At 35.8% G+C, this 19,137-nt stretch overlaps 2 protein-coding genes across 3 annotated transcripts; one reads left to right on the top strand and one right to left on the bottom strand.

Moving 5' to 3' along the window:
* The first annotated feature begins 3,835 nt into the window (after window positions 1-3,835).
* On the top strand, window positions 3,836-10,303 carry LOC104888774 (endonuclease III homolog 1, chloroplastic). 2 transcript variants are annotated; one of them, XM_010673843.4, is made up of 12 exons: window positions 3,836-4,026; window positions 4,166-4,281; window positions 4,982-5,048; window positions 5,186-5,254; window positions 5,327-5,395; window positions 5,640-5,773; window positions 6,287-6,353; window positions 7,247-7,338; window positions 7,517-7,654; window positions 7,719-7,838; window positions 8,849-8,932; window positions 9,906-10,303. In XM_010673843.4, exons 1-12 carry the CDS (start codon window positions 3,876-3,878, stop codon window positions 10,044-10,046), a joined length of 1,248 nt encoding a protein of 415 aa, XP_010672145.2. In that variant the 5' UTR covers window positions 3,836-3,875; the 3' UTR covers window positions 10,047-10,303. The 2 variants fall into 2 exon arrangements, with proteins under 2 accessions (XP_010672145.2, XP_057249593.1); XM_057393610.1 differs by lacking the exon at window positions 5,327-5,395.
* Window positions 10,304-10,337: 34 nt separating this feature from the next.
* On the bottom strand, window positions 10,338-17,560 carry LOC104888775 (protein farnesyltransferase/geranylgeranyltransferase type-1 subunit alpha). Its single transcript, XM_010673844.4, has 5 exons — window positions 17,194-17,560; window positions 16,211-16,320; window positions 15,677-15,797; window positions 15,493-15,588; window positions 10,338-10,889 (listed from the first exon to the last, which is right to left on the bottom strand). Exons 1-5 carry the CDS (start codon window positions 17,422-17,424, stop codon window positions 10,455-10,457), a joined length of 993 nt encoding a protein of 330 aa, XP_010672146.2. The 5' UTR covers window positions 17,425-17,560; the 3' UTR covers window positions 10,338-10,454.
* Window positions 17,561-19,137: the final 1,577 nt, after the last annotated feature.

The following is a 19,137-nucleotide window of genomic DNA, read 5'->3' as shown; positions in this document are numbered from 1 at the left end:
TAAACAACTTTGGATTGAGTATATCCAAAGTTTATGAGTGTGAGAGATAACTTTGAGAACCATTGTCTTGGAGCTTGTTTAAGCCCATACAATGATTTCTTGAGCTTGCATACAGGAGTGGTGTGAGACTTTTTTGGTATGACATTGAGTTTAACTTTTCCTCCAAGGTGAGTGTATCCTTGAGGCAACTTCATTTAGACATTTTCATACAACTCTCCATGTAAAAAGGCATTAGTCACATCCAATTGGAATGTGTGCCACCCTTATATAGCTGCTACTGCCAATACATCCCTCACTCTTGTACCGTTCATAAATCCCAGTTTTCTCTTGGATGAAGATTATTTTCATACTTCTTCTCCAGGATCTGTAATCTGCTGCTCCTTGAAGTTTTTCCACTGTGATGGAATTGGCTCCATCTGATGGGTGTAGAAAGAGAGGGTTTTGTATGTCTGAAAAAATTCATTCTTGACATCTTGCGAGGAGATCAAGTGACTGATGAGAAGAAAGAAAGAAAGAAAGAAAGAAGAGAAATAGATAGAAGGTAGAGGTTTAGAAGAGATGATTATAAGAAGGAACAAAATGGTTTGATCATGATTTGTTGTGGTTGTCATTTGGTGGCTATGATACCATAAGAATTTTAGTATAATCACCAGAATCATGAACCAAATGCACCACAGTAGAGAAATAAATTAAAGATAAGAGAGCAGAAGAAGAATTTAGAGAAAAGATAAGATATTTTGGAGCCCAATACACACTGTTGTATCGCTCTTTTAGTAGAGTAAAAAACTCTTACATAATTCTCTCATTCCATTACATTATATATCAACTAAATGACAAGAAAAACAATCATAAAGGACAAATCAGACAATGACAAAAATACTGAAATAAAGGACAATGTGAAAGCAGAAATATCATAGAGAATATCAAAGAGAATTACAGCTCATCATGAGCAATCATTTTAGTGACACCTAGGAGGTTGTAGGATGTGTAAGCAATATATGCTTTGATTTCTCATTAATTTTTATAGAGGTGATTAAATGGTGGGACAGGGTTGAGTTAGGACCGTGTATAGTGATGCTAATAATAATGAGCTGGGCCTGTTCGCGAACAGTTTGGGCTCGTCTCGAGGCCGTAACGAGCTGAGCCGAGCTACGCCAAACTCGACTAAAAAAGCTTGTGAATAGGCTTGATTATTGTTTTATATAAAAATGTCATTATAGATTAAAATACTTTAAAAAGTTACTATACGATATGTATCCTTTTATAAAAAAAATTACAGAGCATAATTCATGTCTTTCTTTTTGTATCCTTTTAAATTTAGTTTGTCAATTTTTGTATGTATATTTGTAAGTAATTCATTTGATTAGCATGTAAATAATGAAATAAAATGTTTATTCTTGTTATTTTTTGAATTTAGTCTATTATACAACAAGATCTGTCAATATTTTTTTAAAAGTTCGAATATGATTTTTTTTGTTTGGTTTAATATTATTTTTAATTTGTCTCAAATCGAGCTCGAGCAGAGCCAAAAACGAGCCGAACTCTCAAGCTGAGCTCGAGCCGAGCTTCACTTATCGAGCTCGTCGAGCTCATGAGCTGAGTCTAATCGAGCTAAATGATAAACGAGCCGATCCCAATACAGTCTGGGCTCAGCTCGTGCAACAAGCACCCCTAACGGGGCCTAAAAATCGTCCAAAGAGTCCGCTTTTTCTGGCCAAAAGCAACTGACTTTCACTAGTAAAATAAATGCTAATTGCGGCTGTCATTAAGTGGCCTATTGCAGCGATTTTGGCCGCGCCTTAATTAAGGGTGCATCAATACGTATCTCATATTGCTGCGGTTTTTAACCGCAGCGATAGAACAACCTATTGATACGGATCCTTCTAGATACCGCAACAATAGGTGTGGTAAATAAATAAATAAAAATTTTACAAATTTTTGATTATAAGCTATTATTTTATTATTTTCTAAAAATATCACAAATAACTTATTGTAAGCAAGAGTAGATATCTATCTAAGAGAGACCATGGATCGAATGTATAAATTCATCAAATTATATTTTACAACCTTTAATTACACATAATATAAAAAATCTAAAAACAAAACCCACGGAAAAACTAAAAACAAAAACGACCTAACTAAAAAAATCCTAACATCACAATAATTAGAAAACATAAAAATTAAAAATATCCAGAAAAACAACAAAAAAGAAACCAACACAAGAATCGAGAAATACAGACAACAAACCTAAGAACTAAGCTCCATTTTTCTTCGCCGGAACTAAGCTCGCGAGTAAATCATGAACTTCGCCCCCACCATTGTTTCTGCTCTTGATATGTCACATTTATATATAGTTTTTAGATGCATTTTAATTGTATTTAAAACTCCTTTTAGAGCATTTAGGTGCGTAATGACATTAATTACGTAAGTTGTGCTCTACAACTCACCATTTGCGTGTTTCGATGATTTTCATGTTATTTTGATGCAAATCGATTATGATTATCTATAAAGCTCCATAGGGAGTTCAGGTAGATGAAGCCAAACGGGAAATTGGTTGATATAAGCTGAGGATGGCTGAAACCCCGAAATCTATGGTCGAACCCACACCAAATGTCCCATAATGAACCATGGCCCTTCAGCCAGAATAGATGACTTTAGATCGCCGGACACACAATTAATGCTGAAGAAACCTTTTCCTAAAGCTATAAGCTCCATTCTTCCTTTCTATTTCCATAGCTTACAAAGTTCTTGCTTTAGGAACTCATACGAAAAAGATTTTCCCAAGATCTTGCAGATTATCGTTGTCTCCCATGGCTTGGAAATTTTCTCGTATTCCTCCCTTGAAATGGGAATGAATATCTCATCATCCTTTAAAGGGCTTGGCAAATCCGTGGCAAAAGGAAGATCATAAATCTGCAGGGGGACTGCATGCGGCATTAAATTGGTTGGTTGGGTTGACATTCCCACTCCCACTCCTACTCCCACTCCCAGAGCCTTCATAAATGAGGGAGGGGTATTTATGACATTGGGAAGGGGGGTGGATTTCTAGGAAGAATGGGCGGGTCAGGGGGTCTAAAGTTAGGGAGGAAGGGATGGGAGGGGAGGGGACAGTTGGACTCACGGTACCCGTGGATTCCTCTGAGCTACAGTTGGCGTGCAGGCAGCTACAGTCCTCTGGTGCCGTGAGGTGGTGGAGGAGGGTGAAGAGTTCTTTTGTGGAGTTTTCTCTCTTTCTCTCTCATGATTAAGTAATTAAATTCGTATAGATAAAGGGGTTAGAAAGAATCTTCTCAACATGCAAAATCTACAAGTAGACAACTCTAAAATCGAGAGCATGGATGCAAATCAGTATATATAGATTGATTATATATGTCAAACAACTTCTAAATTCTAAAACCAATGCACTTCATTTTTTTTTTGTTGGATGACAATATTCAATGCCCAAACCAAACGAACACATCTACCTATCCTTATTTCCAAGGAAAAATTGACAGAAATAATCCCAACTATGACCAGTCCGCTCAAAATAATCCGAACTTTGGGTTATTCTAGAATAATCCAAACTATTTGGGGTACCTTTACAAAATAATCCAAACTTTTATTTTTCTTGCCTTCAATGATCCCTTTTGGGTCTATTATATATAGAATAATTAAAAGTTTGGATTATTTTGAGAACATACTCCCAATAGTTTGGATTATTTTGAAGGAAAGTACAATTTTTTTTGTATACAAAAATCATCGGTGACGTGGCTCTTTTAAGGCTCCTAACATAATTCAAAAAAGACCAATAAAAAACCAAACTTGTCAAGCCCTTTCGTAACCCCCCCCCCCCCCCAAACAAAAAATGTCAATAAAGAAGAACAAAACCCCAAATAATGTTGATCAAACTCCCATTTGGGCAACTACATTCTCTACGTTGCGCGGGAATCAGCTTGAAAATGCCCATCACAAGATTTTCTTCGAAGAACCTTCCCATCAATCCTAAGCAAGAAACCCAAAGTTTAAAGGCACTCCCACCACATCAAGGTATCATTTTTCAGTTCTCAAAAATAGAAAATACACAAAGAAGGGCAAAAATTTACACACCCTTTTGAGTTTTCAGCTCATTTTGTTCTTACATTTTCTTTATGAGATTGTAAATTTAATGGGTTTTTTGTATGCACAGTTTCTGAATTGAAAACCACAGTTTCTGGTTCAGAAACTCAGGTTTTTGTTAGGAAAAAGAGGGTGAAAAGAGAGGTTAGTGAAGAGCAAGAAACAGATAGTAGCCATGGAAATAGAGTAAGTATAAATACTCTTTTAGTTTTTATTGTTTGGTTGATTTGTTTTTCTAATTGGTGGAAGTAAGACAAATGATTATGATGAAAATTTGTAAAGAAGAAAAACACATACTTGGTGATCAAGTTGCAGTACATGGACATGATGATTCATGAGCATGTGTTTTTTCCCGTCATATACGACTTTATTTTCATTACCACCATTTATGAGCGTCGTCTAGCAATAGATTGTGAGTCAATTTTCCAATTGGGTAATCATTGGGCCTGCCGCGGTGCTTAATCTCTAATTGTTTGTGTTGGAGGTAACGTTGATGAGTCTATATCTAGAAAGTTTGAATTGGCACTTACCAGCACACTTGTTCTAATCATGTTGATATAAGGTGCATATATAGATCTTAACTTTCGTCCAATGCAATTTATTAGTATGGAATAATGTGGTAGTGCATCAAATTTTTACCCACTGAGGACTTGAGGCATTTGATGCCGAAGCTCTTTGTTTGAGATGTATAGATTGCTTTTGCTCATGAATTTAATTTCATTACAGATTGTCTTTAATACAAGGTATGAGCTTCCGTCATGAGCACTTGTCATTAGACCACTATCTATGCATGTATCTTCAGCCTACCTTGAAATCGAATGTGCTGATGGTTTACAGTCGGTGTGTGATGGAGACTTTAAGTTCTGATTTACTCTTCTTGATGCAGATTTCTGGTCTGCCTGATATTGAAGATTTCACCTTTCAAAAGGGCAATCCATCATCATCTACAAAAGGCAAGTGCCTGAGTGTTGTACAGGGGACATTTGTTGCTTGTGTTTCATATATGTTAAAATTTGACTCTTCATTTTGCTGTCATATGTTTTATATTCCTGAATCCATTAGATTAATTGACGACAACACTCATATTCAGGGAAGTCAGAACCTGTTTCTCCAGCACATCCAATAGGAGCTGGGGTTGTTTCTACCATGAAGCATGAAGGTATGCCTTCATGGGTATCGAAATTGTTATAACGATGCAATAATTTAAATTGACGACAACACTCATATTCAGGGAAGTCAGAACCTGTTTCTCCAGCACATCCAATAGGAGCTGGGGTTGTTTCTACCATGAAGCGTGAAGGTATGGCTTCATGGGTATCGAAATTGTTATAACAATGCAATAATTTAAATTATAATGAGTTTTTCTGAAAACTCATCATGAATAATCTTTCTGAATCCTGTCTCTCTCCCTCTTTCTTTGCTATTAACTTTCTACGTTCAATAATCCTCCATAACAACAAATAAGGAAACTGCACTTGCAGATGCACTTTCTTTTCTAGGTGGTTTGGCTGATAAAATCCATATTTGACATGGTATTACTTCAGGACCATTTGTTTCAGGCGAGCCTCCAGAAAATTGGGTGAAGGTTCTCGAAGGGATCCGGGACATGCGATCTTCTGAAGATGCACCAGTAGACTCTGTTGGATGTGAGAAGGCTGGAAGTACTCTTCCCCCGAAGGTATAAGCTTTCTAGCTTAGATGCTCTATACTTTAGAAGCTCTCATTGATACGATATCTAGATAAGCGGCATATAGGTGATGGCTTCTTGTTTCTTGGTCTGTACAATACCACATTTTCTGTATGATATGACATGATGCATAAGTCATATTATCATCTGCCAGTTTTAAATTGAAGACTAAAACTAAGATGTTGAAGACTCCCACAGTGAAGAAATTTATTATAGTATGTCGAATTGTGTTCCTTGAGTTGCTTGCTAATTTGTACTCCGCTTGTTTCTCTATGATTTTTGTAAGTTGACTTTGTACTCACAATAAGAAAGTTGAAAATAAGTAACTGGTAATGGTTAGTGGAGTTATGCAATAAACACACAGTAAGATAAAGATTCACCATGATAATCACATTGAATTGTAGCAAAAAGGTAAACATGACAATCATAGTGAAATGGAGGAGTACCTTAAACTAGATTGGTGCTGATGAGCTTCAAAATAAGTTAATTATGCCTTTTCTTCAGGAAAGAAGATTTGCAGTATTAATTGGAACACTTCTTTCAAGCCAAACCAAGGATCATGTCACTCACGGCAAGTTTTCTTTCCTATCTACATATTAATCTGTTTAGGTTAGGCAGTTAGACGTAATCCTTGTGCTGGTAAAACATATGCTTTTCAACATTTCATTATAATAAAGGCATCATGAGTGGTTAATGGTGCATAATCTTCTAATCAAAGTAAATTAAATAACAAGGGTGTCTAGTTTTCTTTTCATCCTATGTTCTAAACCCAACTATATAAATCTTCTCTCAGGATGAAAGAAATAGGCAATTATTCTCCGGTAAACAGCACTTATTATATAGCAGAATGCTCTTTTCTCAATCTAACTTGTCAAAAGTAGACTATTGAGTGTTGGAAGCTTAGACATAGACACCCCATAGTCCACATCCCAGTTGTCATATAGATTGACTATACTTCTGATTAACTCCTCAGCTGGGGTGTATGGAGCCATGGAGGCAATTATCAGTAGCACTATAAAATTGTTTACCAAAGCATTCAAATTGTACTGACTTATCTATTTTAACACATTGAAATAATTTGCGGATGCTTCTTTTCACCAAAAGAAAAGGTGTACGTCAAATTACAATCTTATGCAGTGTCAAATGAATCACCCTTCACATTCCAGTATCTTTTTCTAATAGCTACATTCTAGGAACTGGAGGGGGATACTAACCTTCTTATATTTATTTCCAAAAGGATTTGAAAATTATGTGGCCTCCACAGCTGTGAATGTGAGATTTTTGTATGAGATCATATTCTTCTGAGTTTGTTTGATCTCATTAGTATTTTACAGAAGATCTTTTCAAATATTCATAAATATTGCAGGTCAATAATGACTGAGTAAATAGCTTGTTAAATGAATATGCTATACCCATTCACCCTACTCTTTTCTTCTATAAAAAACAAGTTCACTGGCATTGCAGGGGCAGTCGAGCGTCTCTTGCAAAATGGACTTCTCGATCCTTATTCCATTGAGAAGGCTGATGAAGAGACCATCAAGAACTTGATCTACCCGGTATGTTGTCGCCAGGTCGATGATAAAGATGACAATTCTTATATGTACTGCAAATTATACAATGTGGAATGGAAAACCTTCATATAATATCTTAAATCTTGGTTCCTCTCCCTACCTCGGTTTGGGTTTTGATATTGTTGCATGAACAAACTTTTACATAACGTCAGATTCATTTCAGGTGGGATTTTACACCAGGAAGGCCAGTAACGTAAAAAAAGTCGCTAACATCTGTATATTGAAGTATAATGGAGATATTCCAAGCTCACTGGAGGAACTACTCGAACTCCCTGGGATAGGTCCAAAAATTGCCCATCTGGTATGTCTTTAAATCTTCAAACTCTGGAAGTTGCTTCAATTGCTAAATCCATATTATGATGTAGGTGTTGCACATTGCCTGGAATGATGTTCAAGGTATATGTGTTGATACTCATGTCCATCGCATCTGCAACAGGCTAGGATGGGTGTCACGAGCTGGCATCAGTCATATAAACTCTCCACAGGTAATACAAATTTGGCTATTTTTCTCTCTATTGGCTCTATCTTTCCCTCCTTTTTCTGCTCTGCTCATTTTCATATTTTTGTATATTTGGTCATAGTATTTTGAAGTGCCAATATGGTTAGGTTGGACCAGTGTTGGTGAGTATTTACCTTGTTTAATTTGCTGTTGGCCACACTTCATGAGGTTAAATATAAGATTTTTGTTGGGGCCTTTAACGTCAAATATGGACGGAAACTTGTTTCTGCAGAATACCTGTTCTGATAAGTGATAATAGCCCAATGCGTAGTTAAGCACTTCTTTTGGTTCCCTGCAAATTCTAAGGGAATGAAATCTTGGACAGATATTAATCATATTATCACCACCACCACCACCACCACCACCACCCCCTCTGAGGAGATTTTATTGTATCAGGTAAGATGGCATGCCTTAGGGTGGACCTAAAAGGATATGGGAAAATAAAGGTCAAATTATGTTGATGAGAAGCAAACCCCCACAATGTCTTTGTAATGGCTGACTAACAGAGTCTGATCTATACCACTCTCAGAGGCGTAGCCCTGAGGGTTTTTGTGAAATTTGTTTTGATTGAAGTATCGAAGAATTGATGCTTAAAGTTTCGTATTATGGCCGACTCTAGCTACATTCAGCTATTTTGTACTGAATCTTTGGTTGAGCCAGGCAATGTTAAAATGAATACGTAAGACAGTAGTATAAGGCCTTGTTCTTTTGGACTTATTTTCAATTCAGTTAATTTTAGTTCAGTTCAGTTTCTCTTTGCAATTCAGTTTCACTCAGTCTAGTTGATTTCAGTTCAGTTTCTCTCAATCCAAAAGAACGTGGCCTAAGATTAAGTTACTTTGCATTTACAGTATTATCCTCTGTTCACTCCTTAGTCTTTACGACTTTACCCCTTGAAAAAACACTTTAAACCAACGGAAGAGATTACACTTTCTTTTAATTATTGGTCGTATGCTGATAATATGTATATGTTCTAATTTTTTGTTCGTGTTTTAGAAAACTAAATTACCAGAGGAAACTCGAGTGGCACTGCAGAAGTGGCTTCCCAAGGAAGAATGGGTTTCAATTAACCCACTTTTGGTATGCCTTCCTTGTCATGTCTGCATATTAGGCATCCATTAATGTTTTTTCATTTGGTATAAGTTAAAGAGAACAATATTTACGAGACATGTCTTGGGAGGGCTTATTAAATGGAACTCTGTAACTGCTAATGAACAGTCATATCTTTACCAGCTTTTGACATCGTACATCACTACTATAGTTTTCTAATGTGTGTGAGAATCAATTACATGTTTAAATCAAGACTGTTTCATAGTTCTGCAGATATCTAGATGAACTACTTGAAATGCAAATGAATTGTCATATAATTATGTTATTCCCCATAAATTGAAGTTATCATGCCAACGTGATGGAAATTCTAGAACATTAAGGTGAATAGAGTCTGAGAATTAAGCCATTGCATATTCTGCTCACCAAATTTGATATTCTTGCTTCCAAGCTAGAACTTCCTACCTTCCATTATTATTGCAACATTACTCCTTGACACATCATCTAAGAAAGACATGTGAAGGGAGATAGTGATAGATAAAAAGAGAGACCCGTGTGATAGGAGAGAGATAGAGAGAAGATACTACCAAACAAAAAAACATTGAAAATTATGTAAAACTTTCAAATAAGGAATACATTGCATTTCAAATAGCGGGGATGAAGTATTATTTGGTTTAGTACCTAGATAGATATTTTATGTGCGTCAAGGTATAGATATTTTATGCTAACGGGATGTTAGGGGCGACCTCTATCCCGGAGAAATCGTTCGGGCCTATCATATCAAAAGGGTTGTAAAAAGAGAACCCGGCCACTTATTTCATTCGACGTTCACTGTCAAATCTAGGTAGTATGAAAAGAAGTTTGCTAGACTATATGAAGCAGGACATTCGACTCATTGGGGGTGTAATGTAAAAAGCTAAAGAGATATATTGGAATGTCTACCTTGTGCGTCAAGGTCATTTATTCTAACGAATTAAACTGTTTTATTATGATTGATGTTCAACAGGTAGGGTTTGGGCAGACCATATGCACACCACTGAGACCACGATGTGGTGTCTGCAAGATTAATAGCCTCTGCCCATCTGCTTTCAAGGAGGCCCCTAGCCCGTCATCCAAATCAAAGAAACCAGCACGTGAAAAACTTTAGTAGCAGTAAAAACTCATGTGGATGTCATGAAAATCATTTTAGTTATTGCTACCAAGATCTAAGCTTGTCTAATGTTTTGAAAGAGGGGACGAAGCACTGTAATCTGTAGCTGTTTATGCTCAACGCCTCAAGTGGCAAAAATATCAGTTTGGATGTAATTTTTGACTTTCTAGGCTGTAAATGCCCTTGTTTGTGATTATAGGAGACAATTATGGATATCGATATCAATTTATCCAATGATATATTCGTTCCAAGTATCAGTTTTTGGTCATAGAATCTAGCAACGATCAGTTCAATCCACAATGTTTTGAATATTTTCTTTGATAAACATAAAGTTCCTTGAGTACATTATGTGGATCAATCCACACCAAATATAGGAAGAAAAAAGAGTAAGTTCAAACTTTAACATCAAGGTGTTATAGCAGGGAGCTGACTCTTGCGCCAAACCCAATAATTTACTCTAAAGGGATCCATGCTTTCCAGAACTGAGCAGATCGTTTCTGCTAACCCTGAACTGCTCGGTCCTGCATCGGAACTCTGCAGAGCATCGACTGCCTCTTTGAACTCAGGGCTTGGTCGGAAACCATGGCAAATCAGATCCAAAAGAGTGCTTAAAGCAAATATGCAACTAGTTTTGCTGCTCAAGATCTTCAGACATACAGAAGAGACTCTGGGATCATTCGCCCATGTTTTTGGATCGTTTTTGAATACGCCACGAAGGTACCTCCATGGGCTTTCGTTCTCAGGACGAGCTGTAATGGCTTCAATACTGTAATCCACTTCAGAGTCTCTCATGGCATCTAGGCCACCCAGAAAAGGAGATCTCGTGACGACAAAATATCTCTGTATCACAAATGTAACAAATGAAAGAGTTAGGCTAGTAAAGCAGCAAATACGAGACAAGCATAAAAGTGCAAAAGTCACCGGCCATATAGTTCTAATTAGCAATATGCTACGCACTTTTTTGTTAAAGTTGGAAGGATAAGAAAACAAACTAAGGCTCACAACCTCTTGTTAACAGAATGAAAATCAAGGTAAGTTCCTTGCAAGACTAACAATGATACTGAAAACCTTTGTTAGTCCAGTAGCAAATAGTAACTATATTCGTTGATTGCATTAGAATAGAATGAAAGACTAAAGTCGCAACACCTGGAACTGAAAGTAAATACAGTACGCCAGACGGACAAAATGTTAGAAATATATATCTAGCTACTACTGAACTTCTAGATGTCGCATTGCCACGGAGATCCCAGTACAAATATCCAGGCTGCAAAGATGTCAGATTTGCATATTGCTAGATTCTATCGTTCTTGTGAGCCAAGTAAACTGCAAGCTTCAAAAACATGGAATTAAAACTCTCCCGTTCCATTACAGAACTATCGTTTTGTAACGGATTTCGGATTAGCCGTTCTGCGAAATCTCGTTACGGAATGCCATAATAAAAATCACATACTTCTCGCCGCGTTGTCCGTTCCGTAACATGAGCTCGCGGCGTTAGAACGCTTTTATCCCCGTTACATCCGTTCTTTTCAAACATTGGCCAAAAATATTTTATGTTTTAATTCTATAGCTGATGAAACATGATATGATAGATTTGATTATATTATGTTGTAATAATGCTTCTTAAACTAGAGCAATGCAAATAAGACTAGAACATATTAATGTGATTTTTTTTCGAAAAATTCACGCCGCGTCGGCCACGAAACGTTCTATTTTCCTGTTACAAGTCGTTGCCACGATAACACAACCGTTCCTGCGACTGCGTTTTTTTTTCCCCGCTCAAAAGAGAATGACAAGCTCCCATTGTGATTCGATTGGAAAGATTCCCCTTACCAATAAAAAAATGTTTTCTCTCCGACTGTCAGACAGAAAAACAATGCATTTTTTTAAAAAAAAGAGGAGGAAAGCAAATATCCTTGAATGCAAAAGGAATGGGTATGGATGAAGGGAGTTGGACGAAGCAGGACATAAAGAGTGAGAAATCTGTGTTCCCTTGTTCAAAGAATAGGTGGGAAGATAGAAGAGAAGAAGTGGGATCCATTCTTTTCCTAATTCACAACCAAGTTCTTCTATAGTTGGAAGGAAAAAGTACATCCTGTCCTCTCCCCTTCCTTTGATCTTTTGTGTCATCCAAATCAGTTAATAAATTTCTCCACCTATTCTATACCTTTCCCTTCTCTATCCTCTCACTATCCTTCAAAAACTTTATTCAAACATAATCAAAAGTAAGAAAGTGTGCAACCATCAGTTGTAAGACCAATTAAGCACGTTCTTAAGCCCACACATATTGGCCTTTACAACTAAATGCTATTTACAAATTTCCAGGAGGCAGATTCGACTACAAATTTTGTGTAGTCATGATGAACGCTTCTAGACACTTTACAGAATGGGGCTCAAGGAGTTAAGGTCCATGTATGCCTCGGTCGATATTTACCTATCTGGCTATCTACAGTTTCTATGAGGCGAGTCAAGTTCTCATCCCTATTAGGCTTCCAAGTTAATGACTTGTAAATTAGAATACAAAAATTGTGTTTGATGAGAGAGTCTCCCTGACATTCGTTCCCATGCAACATGGTATATACGACAACAAGAATCATGTTCATGCTTGGTTCTGCTCATACACCGTTAGAGCACCATTACTCATGAGTGAAAAACTCAATCATCCCACTCTCTTTCTAACTTTCTCTCTCTAAAAAATAGCATCCCACAATTTTTCCCCACTCATCTCCTTAACCATGAACCATTTTTCAATCATCCCAACTACTTTTACCTACTCAACTACTTTTTTACCCCACCCAACTACTTTTTCTCTCTTATCACCCCATCACCATTATATAATATTTTATTATTTACGTTTTAATAATATTAAATATTCATTACTAATTGATAAAAAAATTAATTATACATAATTAGCGTTTTTAGCATTAACTAAATTAAATGTACAAAAATATTATTTATTTTTTTTAAAGTGTAAAAGTGGGACATATTTTATATAAAATAAGCAAAATTATAGAAAATTAGTAAATAGCTAGAAAAAAAATTTATCCAAAATATTACAAAATGGGTCTTTAATTGTAGATCTCTGAAAAATAGAGCCATTGGTATTTTTTTTATTTTTTTTCGCTTTGTATTTTTTAAGATATTGCATTTTTAATATTTATAATTGTATTATTTCTCTCACCCGTCAGAATTTGACAAGTGTCGCGCGTCAGAAAATCTGACACACGCGTCAGAATTCTGACAAAGTCAATTTTTTTTTTGGCTTTCCCCAAGCCAAAACGACGCGTTTTGGCTAATTTTCAGCCAAAACGCGTCGTTTTGGCTGGGGGAAAGCCAAAAAAAATTGATTTTCGTCAGCTCAGGCAGTGGGTCCCACTCTCACGCCTGATCACCATTTCACTCACCCCATCCCATTTTTTTGCCCCAATCACTCCCATTCAACACATGATCTTTTTTCTAATCATGATTAAAACCCTTTTTTTTCAATCATCTCATGATTCTTGTTTTTCACTCATGGTTAATGATGCTCTTAGAGCGCCATTAACCATGAGTGAAAATAAAGATTGCGAGCACAATCTTATTTTTTGGGCCCTTAATCATGAGTAGAAATAGGATCGTGGGATGATTGAAGGAGAAAATTGAGTTGGGGTGAATGAAATGACAATCAGGCGTGGGTGCACCCCTCCCCCCCCTCCCCACACACACAACCTGTCAAAGTAATTTTTTTTGGTTTTCCTTCGGTCAAGACGCTGCGTTTTAGCTGTGAGAGAAGCTCCAACCAAGACTCTGCATTTTGACCGGAGGAAAACCAGAAAAAATTACTTCCTCCGTTTTTTTTTTTACTTGCAACACTTTTTTTTCATCAACTGCAACAAAATTTGGGTAGGAGAGAGGTAAATAGGAAAAAAAGAGAGGGCCCCATGTGATTGGAGAGAGATAGAGAGAAAGGAAAAGCAAAAGTAGAATATGAGAGCTTAACTCCGTGAGCCACACACTTACCTATCGGGCTCTCTCAGCATCAAGTTTCAGCAGGTGAAAACCTAGTGCATTTCTGCAATTAGGAATATGAGAGCTAATCATTATAATGTTTCAGTAATGAAGTTCTTCCCAGGATCAGTTATTCACTAACCTTCACACTCTTTTTGGAGTGTCAAGATAAATAAACCTCTTGAACAGAATGGCATTCTCATCATTCATCGTCAAATCATCTCAGCATATGAAGCATCTTTATTAATATTTGAACTTGGGCTTACACTAAGCCTTAGGCACATATACATATTCTTTGCCTTTTTCCATCTGTATATCATCTTGTAAAAGTTGTTCATGTACTAGGAAGTAATGAATTTCAAATGCTTTATCCTTGAAATAATTATTGTTTAGTAGTCTTATTGTTGACTGATTAGTACAACATAAATTCACAACATGATCTACAAACTGATGGATATCTCACAGCAACTATGACTTGTGCTACCATTGTCCATACTACTCAAACTCTGTAAAATGATATTGCTCATAACCAAAATATCATTCCCAAGTCTAATTCTAGTACATCCATGGTGTAGATATTTATTATGTACTTCATCTTGGCTCAATTGTAAAAACTTGGTAGATTATGCTAGGAAAAACCATGATGAGATTCATTATCACTATGCAAGTGACAAATTTTACGTAGTAGGATAAAGATAACAAGTGGTATATTAAAGTGAAGATGAAGCAGCATACATATCCGTCACAAGGCTTAATATAGTTAAGTATGAAGAGTTTCACAAAAAGCTTGACATGATAACATGAGGTGCACTCCAAGAGAGTTGTCGTTGAGACAAAAGGAAATACATCACCGCTCACCAAGGCCTTTCCTTTATTTCTTCCCTCACCAATGAATGCTAACAGAAGGATTGTCAAAACCAGCATGACAATTATAAATAGCAAAAATTCAGACATGAAAATTTTCACGTTACATGATATAGCAAACACCTATGCGCTCATCATTAATAGGTATGCAGCAACGAAGAAAAGAAGGAATGAAAAACTATTGAAGAGCTTCTTTTGTAAAAATAATGGTATCTTTGGCACTTGACATTTTGGTACCTCGTTCCTTCTTTTCGCAACAACAAGAAACAAGAGTGAGCTACATGTTTTGGCCTCGAACAGACGGATAATGACACATTGTCAATCCCTGTCTGCCTTTCCTTGACTTAAGCAAGGACTCTCCACTTCTTGCTTGTGAAAAATTGTTATCGAGGAACATGAGAAACTCATAATACAGGAAGACTACCCCAAGATCCCCTTATCAGACATAAACAGAAAATTCCACTTCTATGATGCAAGATAGTGTAATAGAGAAACTAGAAAAAGAAAGGTAGAATGTCTCCACTAGCAATCACAAACTCGTAGAACAATGTAGCAGCAAAACATATAAATAAAAACTTTAAAAATAGTGGCGTACCTGATTCCAGGCAGAGTTGTTGAAGATATCATCCTTAAGGAGCTCATCACAGTAGTCAAGTTCATCTTCCCAACCACCTAACGTTCGAAGGACCCACTGCATAAGAACTGTATACATGAACATGTGTTTCCATATAAGAGCATGAAGCAATGATACAGGACAAACAAGTGAAGCCTAAGCTTACCTGCCTATGGGACCATGCATGGTAATTTTTAGCATCAAGAGAAAGTAGTTTCTTTGTGAACTCGAGTTCTTTAATAGCAGCATCTGGTCCCAGTTTCTCAGCAAGCCATCGCCTATGATGCCTACAGAAAACCTATAATAAGATAAAACAGCCAGCACAGAGTAATAGAGACGACCAATTAAGCGAGGACCTTTGTCTACACTAAAAGCCCTTATCTTTATATCGGACTAGGCAGAAAAAGAGAAAGTGGAAACTGAAATTCATGCAAAATTCACCCCAAACATAAAAGGTTACCGCAAAAAGGTTACTTGATAATTCAGAACATGTTGAGCATTTAATTGATATAGTCTCCTTTTAAGATGATTGTTATTTTCTTTGGTAATAATCTTTTAATACTACCAAAATTAAACAAACAATATCAATGACAATAGTGCCAATGAATATTTACTACAGTAAATTATAAACCAAAATATATGTAAAGAACTACTCATGAAGAGTTGAAAGTAGAACGAAATAAAAGATTATGCCACTAACCATATCTGGTAATTCTTTGAATTCTTCTTAGCAATGTCTTCAACAAAATTTAGCTCTTCGTGCAAATCAGCACCAAGTGACTCAAGAATGAGCCGCCTGAAATGCCAAACCTGTTAAGAAGAGCAGAACATGCATCAGTTTGGCAGTTCCAATGTCTTTAAACACTACCCTTCCACAAGGAGGATAAAAGAAAAACAGTGAAGTAAATCACACAATAGCATAGAGAAGAGGATTATCAAAGATGCAACCAGAAGTGATAATACAGCAAATACAATTTCGGGTAAAAAATGAGCAAACTGTCATTTTTACATACCAATGAATAATTTCATCCAAGAAATCCAACCAAACCATCAAAAAATTCATGATGCAATCAAACTAATACCGGCAAACCAACAACATAATACAGTAAATGCACTAGGGTTGTCCAATAACTAACTAATTGATTAAAGGGTGGGGATCACATATTCACAATAAAGAAACCAGTCGACCAGAAAATGGAGCAAAAATTTGTACCATTTTTTGTTTAATCCACAATACACCCATGATAAAACTCCATTGTACTAATACTTCCTCCCTTCTAAATTGAATGAAACACTTGCACCTTCTACAATGCACTACTTTGACAAACCATCACCAAAATTCGATATTCCAAAACTTCATATTGAGATGAATCCAACAACATCCCGCATGACTATACTTTTCCTATATGGGCTATAATTCCAAGTCAAAGTTTATAAAGTTCGACCATCAAAAATACAAACGGAAAAAGTACAACATAACAACCAAAAAAGCCTCATTCTAAACATTTACCCTCAACCCATGATAAAACTGCAATCAACAAGTGCAACTAAACTATCAAAACACCATCTTTATTAGCAACAAAAAAACGAAACTCAATCCATGATGATAAATCAATCAATCAATCACTAGAACTAAAAATACCAAAAACCCATTAAAGCTTATTAAAAAAAGTGTGGGGTTACAGTGTAATTGCCGGCGTTTAAGCGGATAGCTTCGGCAGTAAGTTGAAGAGAACGAGGAGAATGCTCTTCGGAGACATAAACAGCTCGAAAATAGTCCATTGTTTCTCTGAATTCGTCTGTGTATGCGATCGGCACCACTGGGTTGGGCCCGTCGTCTTGGGGGACTGGAGTTACGTCGGCCCATTCGGGTCTTTGGCTAAGTGGAATGTTTTCCTCTTCGTCGGAATCCATTGTTGAATTTGGGGAGATACAAGAGGAAAGTGGGAACAAAAAAAGGTGACTTTGGGTCCGAGAGTTTCTTACCTTTTTCTGCTCTTTTTGCTCATACGCAGTCGCAGTTTAAGTTGGGTTTTGTAATCTCTTCTGCTCCAACAAATTCCAAATTCCTTCTAGGCTTCTAGCGCCTAAGCGCCGTGACACCGTCTTGTCGCAACTTGCTATGCAACATTTGAATGAATCGAGTTTACAATAATTTACCGTGTATTCAAAGAGACTTTATTATATAAAATCATCTGAATGTATTAGAAACAGACTCATTATATCATATGAAAACTTGACTATATTATATAAAAACTGAGAAAGGTGTTTATATTATACAAACTTGACTAAATCAAACAAAATTATAAGAAATGAAAACTAACTAATTTATATTATTTTCGGTGCACACTAAATTATTGTGAATTTGTTTGATTCAAGTTTTTTTGCTAAAAAAAAATATTTCGTAAGTTTTGATAAACATATGTTTGTTGAGAGTGTAAAAATTAGTTATTTCGATTAAATGAACGTTAATTTTTTTAAAAAAAAGTGTTGTTAAAATAAACATGTTGAAAATTGAAAATAATATTAAATTTGGGTCCAGTTACTCAAATTAACGCTATATATTGATTTAGTATAACACCATTTGATATTAACATTTTGAATAATTAAAAAACATATTTCTTTTTTTATGGGTTGAACTTAACACTACGTATTGAATGAATGTTAAATTCATGATGTTAAAAGGTATTTTTGTTTAATTTAACAGTTTAGCACATACAAGAACACAACTTAATACTTAATACGAATAAAAGAAGATGAAGTTGTATAACATTAAAATAATTCAAATTTGTTAGTTGGATTAAAATAATTCAGTTAGTAAAGTATGTTCCTAGAATTTATATTGTATGTGTTATTTGGTATCTGTTTTTCTTTTCACTACGGCCTATGTAATGTGTATGTACGAAAAGGAACATGATGCAATTTTAGTAAGAAAATAGTCAAAAAATCTTGATGGGATTCCTCTTTTCAAATATAAATTAAAAAATTATGTTCTTTAAATTTAAATTATATAATCTTTTACTATTTGTTTTTCTGATTACGACCTATATTCTTTTTGTGAATGAAGATTAAAGATTTTTTTGTATGCATGCATGTATGTAAATTTATACATTAAGCGGCAAAATTCAAGAAATGGTTACATAGTTTGTTAACCCAAGTTTTCCATGTTGGGTTAAGGTAGGATTTTAGGTAGAACCTAACAATACCAATTACCATATCAATGGGATTTTTTAATCTAACATTTGGATTGGCTTTTTTTTGGGAGGAGAAATCAATTCTATTAATCAGAAGACATCAACATCTACAATTGATATTAAAAAAGAACGAAACACAATCTAACTTGATCAAATAAATTTTTTCCATAACGTAACTATGATAATAATGAACCAGATCTGATAATATAGCTCCTTTTTGTACGCCGAATAATGCAACATTATTATAGAGCATCTATCATTCTGGACCGTCTAGATAACGTATGGATTCCCAATACTAATTGCAAATTTGAGCATCATACCATCAAAAGTTACATCTTTGCAACACACCACAAAAACCAAACTTTAGACTGCCACAAGGGAAGACTAATAAATCAAACTATAACCTTCTAATAGAAGTGACAAAGAATCCAAT

Source organism: Beta vulgaris, chromosome 3 (genome assembly GCF_026745355.1).
Source record: "Beta vulgaris subsp. vulgaris cultivar EL10 chromosome 3, EL10.2, whole genome shotgun sequence".
NCBI classification, from domain to species: domain Eukaryota; kingdom Viridiplantae; phylum Streptophyta; class Magnoliopsida; order Caryophyllales; family Amaranthaceae; genus Beta; species Beta vulgaris.
This window is presented reverse-complemented; position numbering and strand designations above follow the sequence as displayed.

Coding starts and splice junctions, on each gene's coding strand:
- LOC104888774 (XM_010673843.4), top strand. CDS start 3,876: ATGTTGATCAAACTCCCATTTGGGCAACTACATTCTCTACGTTGCGCG. Junction 4,027..4,165: donor GGCACTCCCACCACATCAAG/GTATCATTTTTC, acceptor TTGTATGCACAG/TTTCTGAATTGAAAACCACA. Junction 5,255..5,326: donor TTCTACCATGAAGCATGAAG/GTATGCCTTCAT, acceptor ACTCATATTCAG/GGAAGTCAGAACCTGTTTCT.
- LOC104888775 (XM_010673844.4), bottom strand. CDS start 17,424: ATGGATTCCGACGAAGAGGAAAACATTCCACTTAGCCAAAGACCCGAA. Junction 16,321..17,193: donor TAAACGCCGGCAATTACACT/GTAACCCCACAC, acceptor TCTTCTTAACAG/GTTTGGCATTTCAGGCGGCT. Junction 15,798..16,210: donor TCAAAGAATTACCAGATATG/GTTAGTGGCATA, acceptor GGTTTTCTGTAG/GCATCATAGGCGATGGCTTG.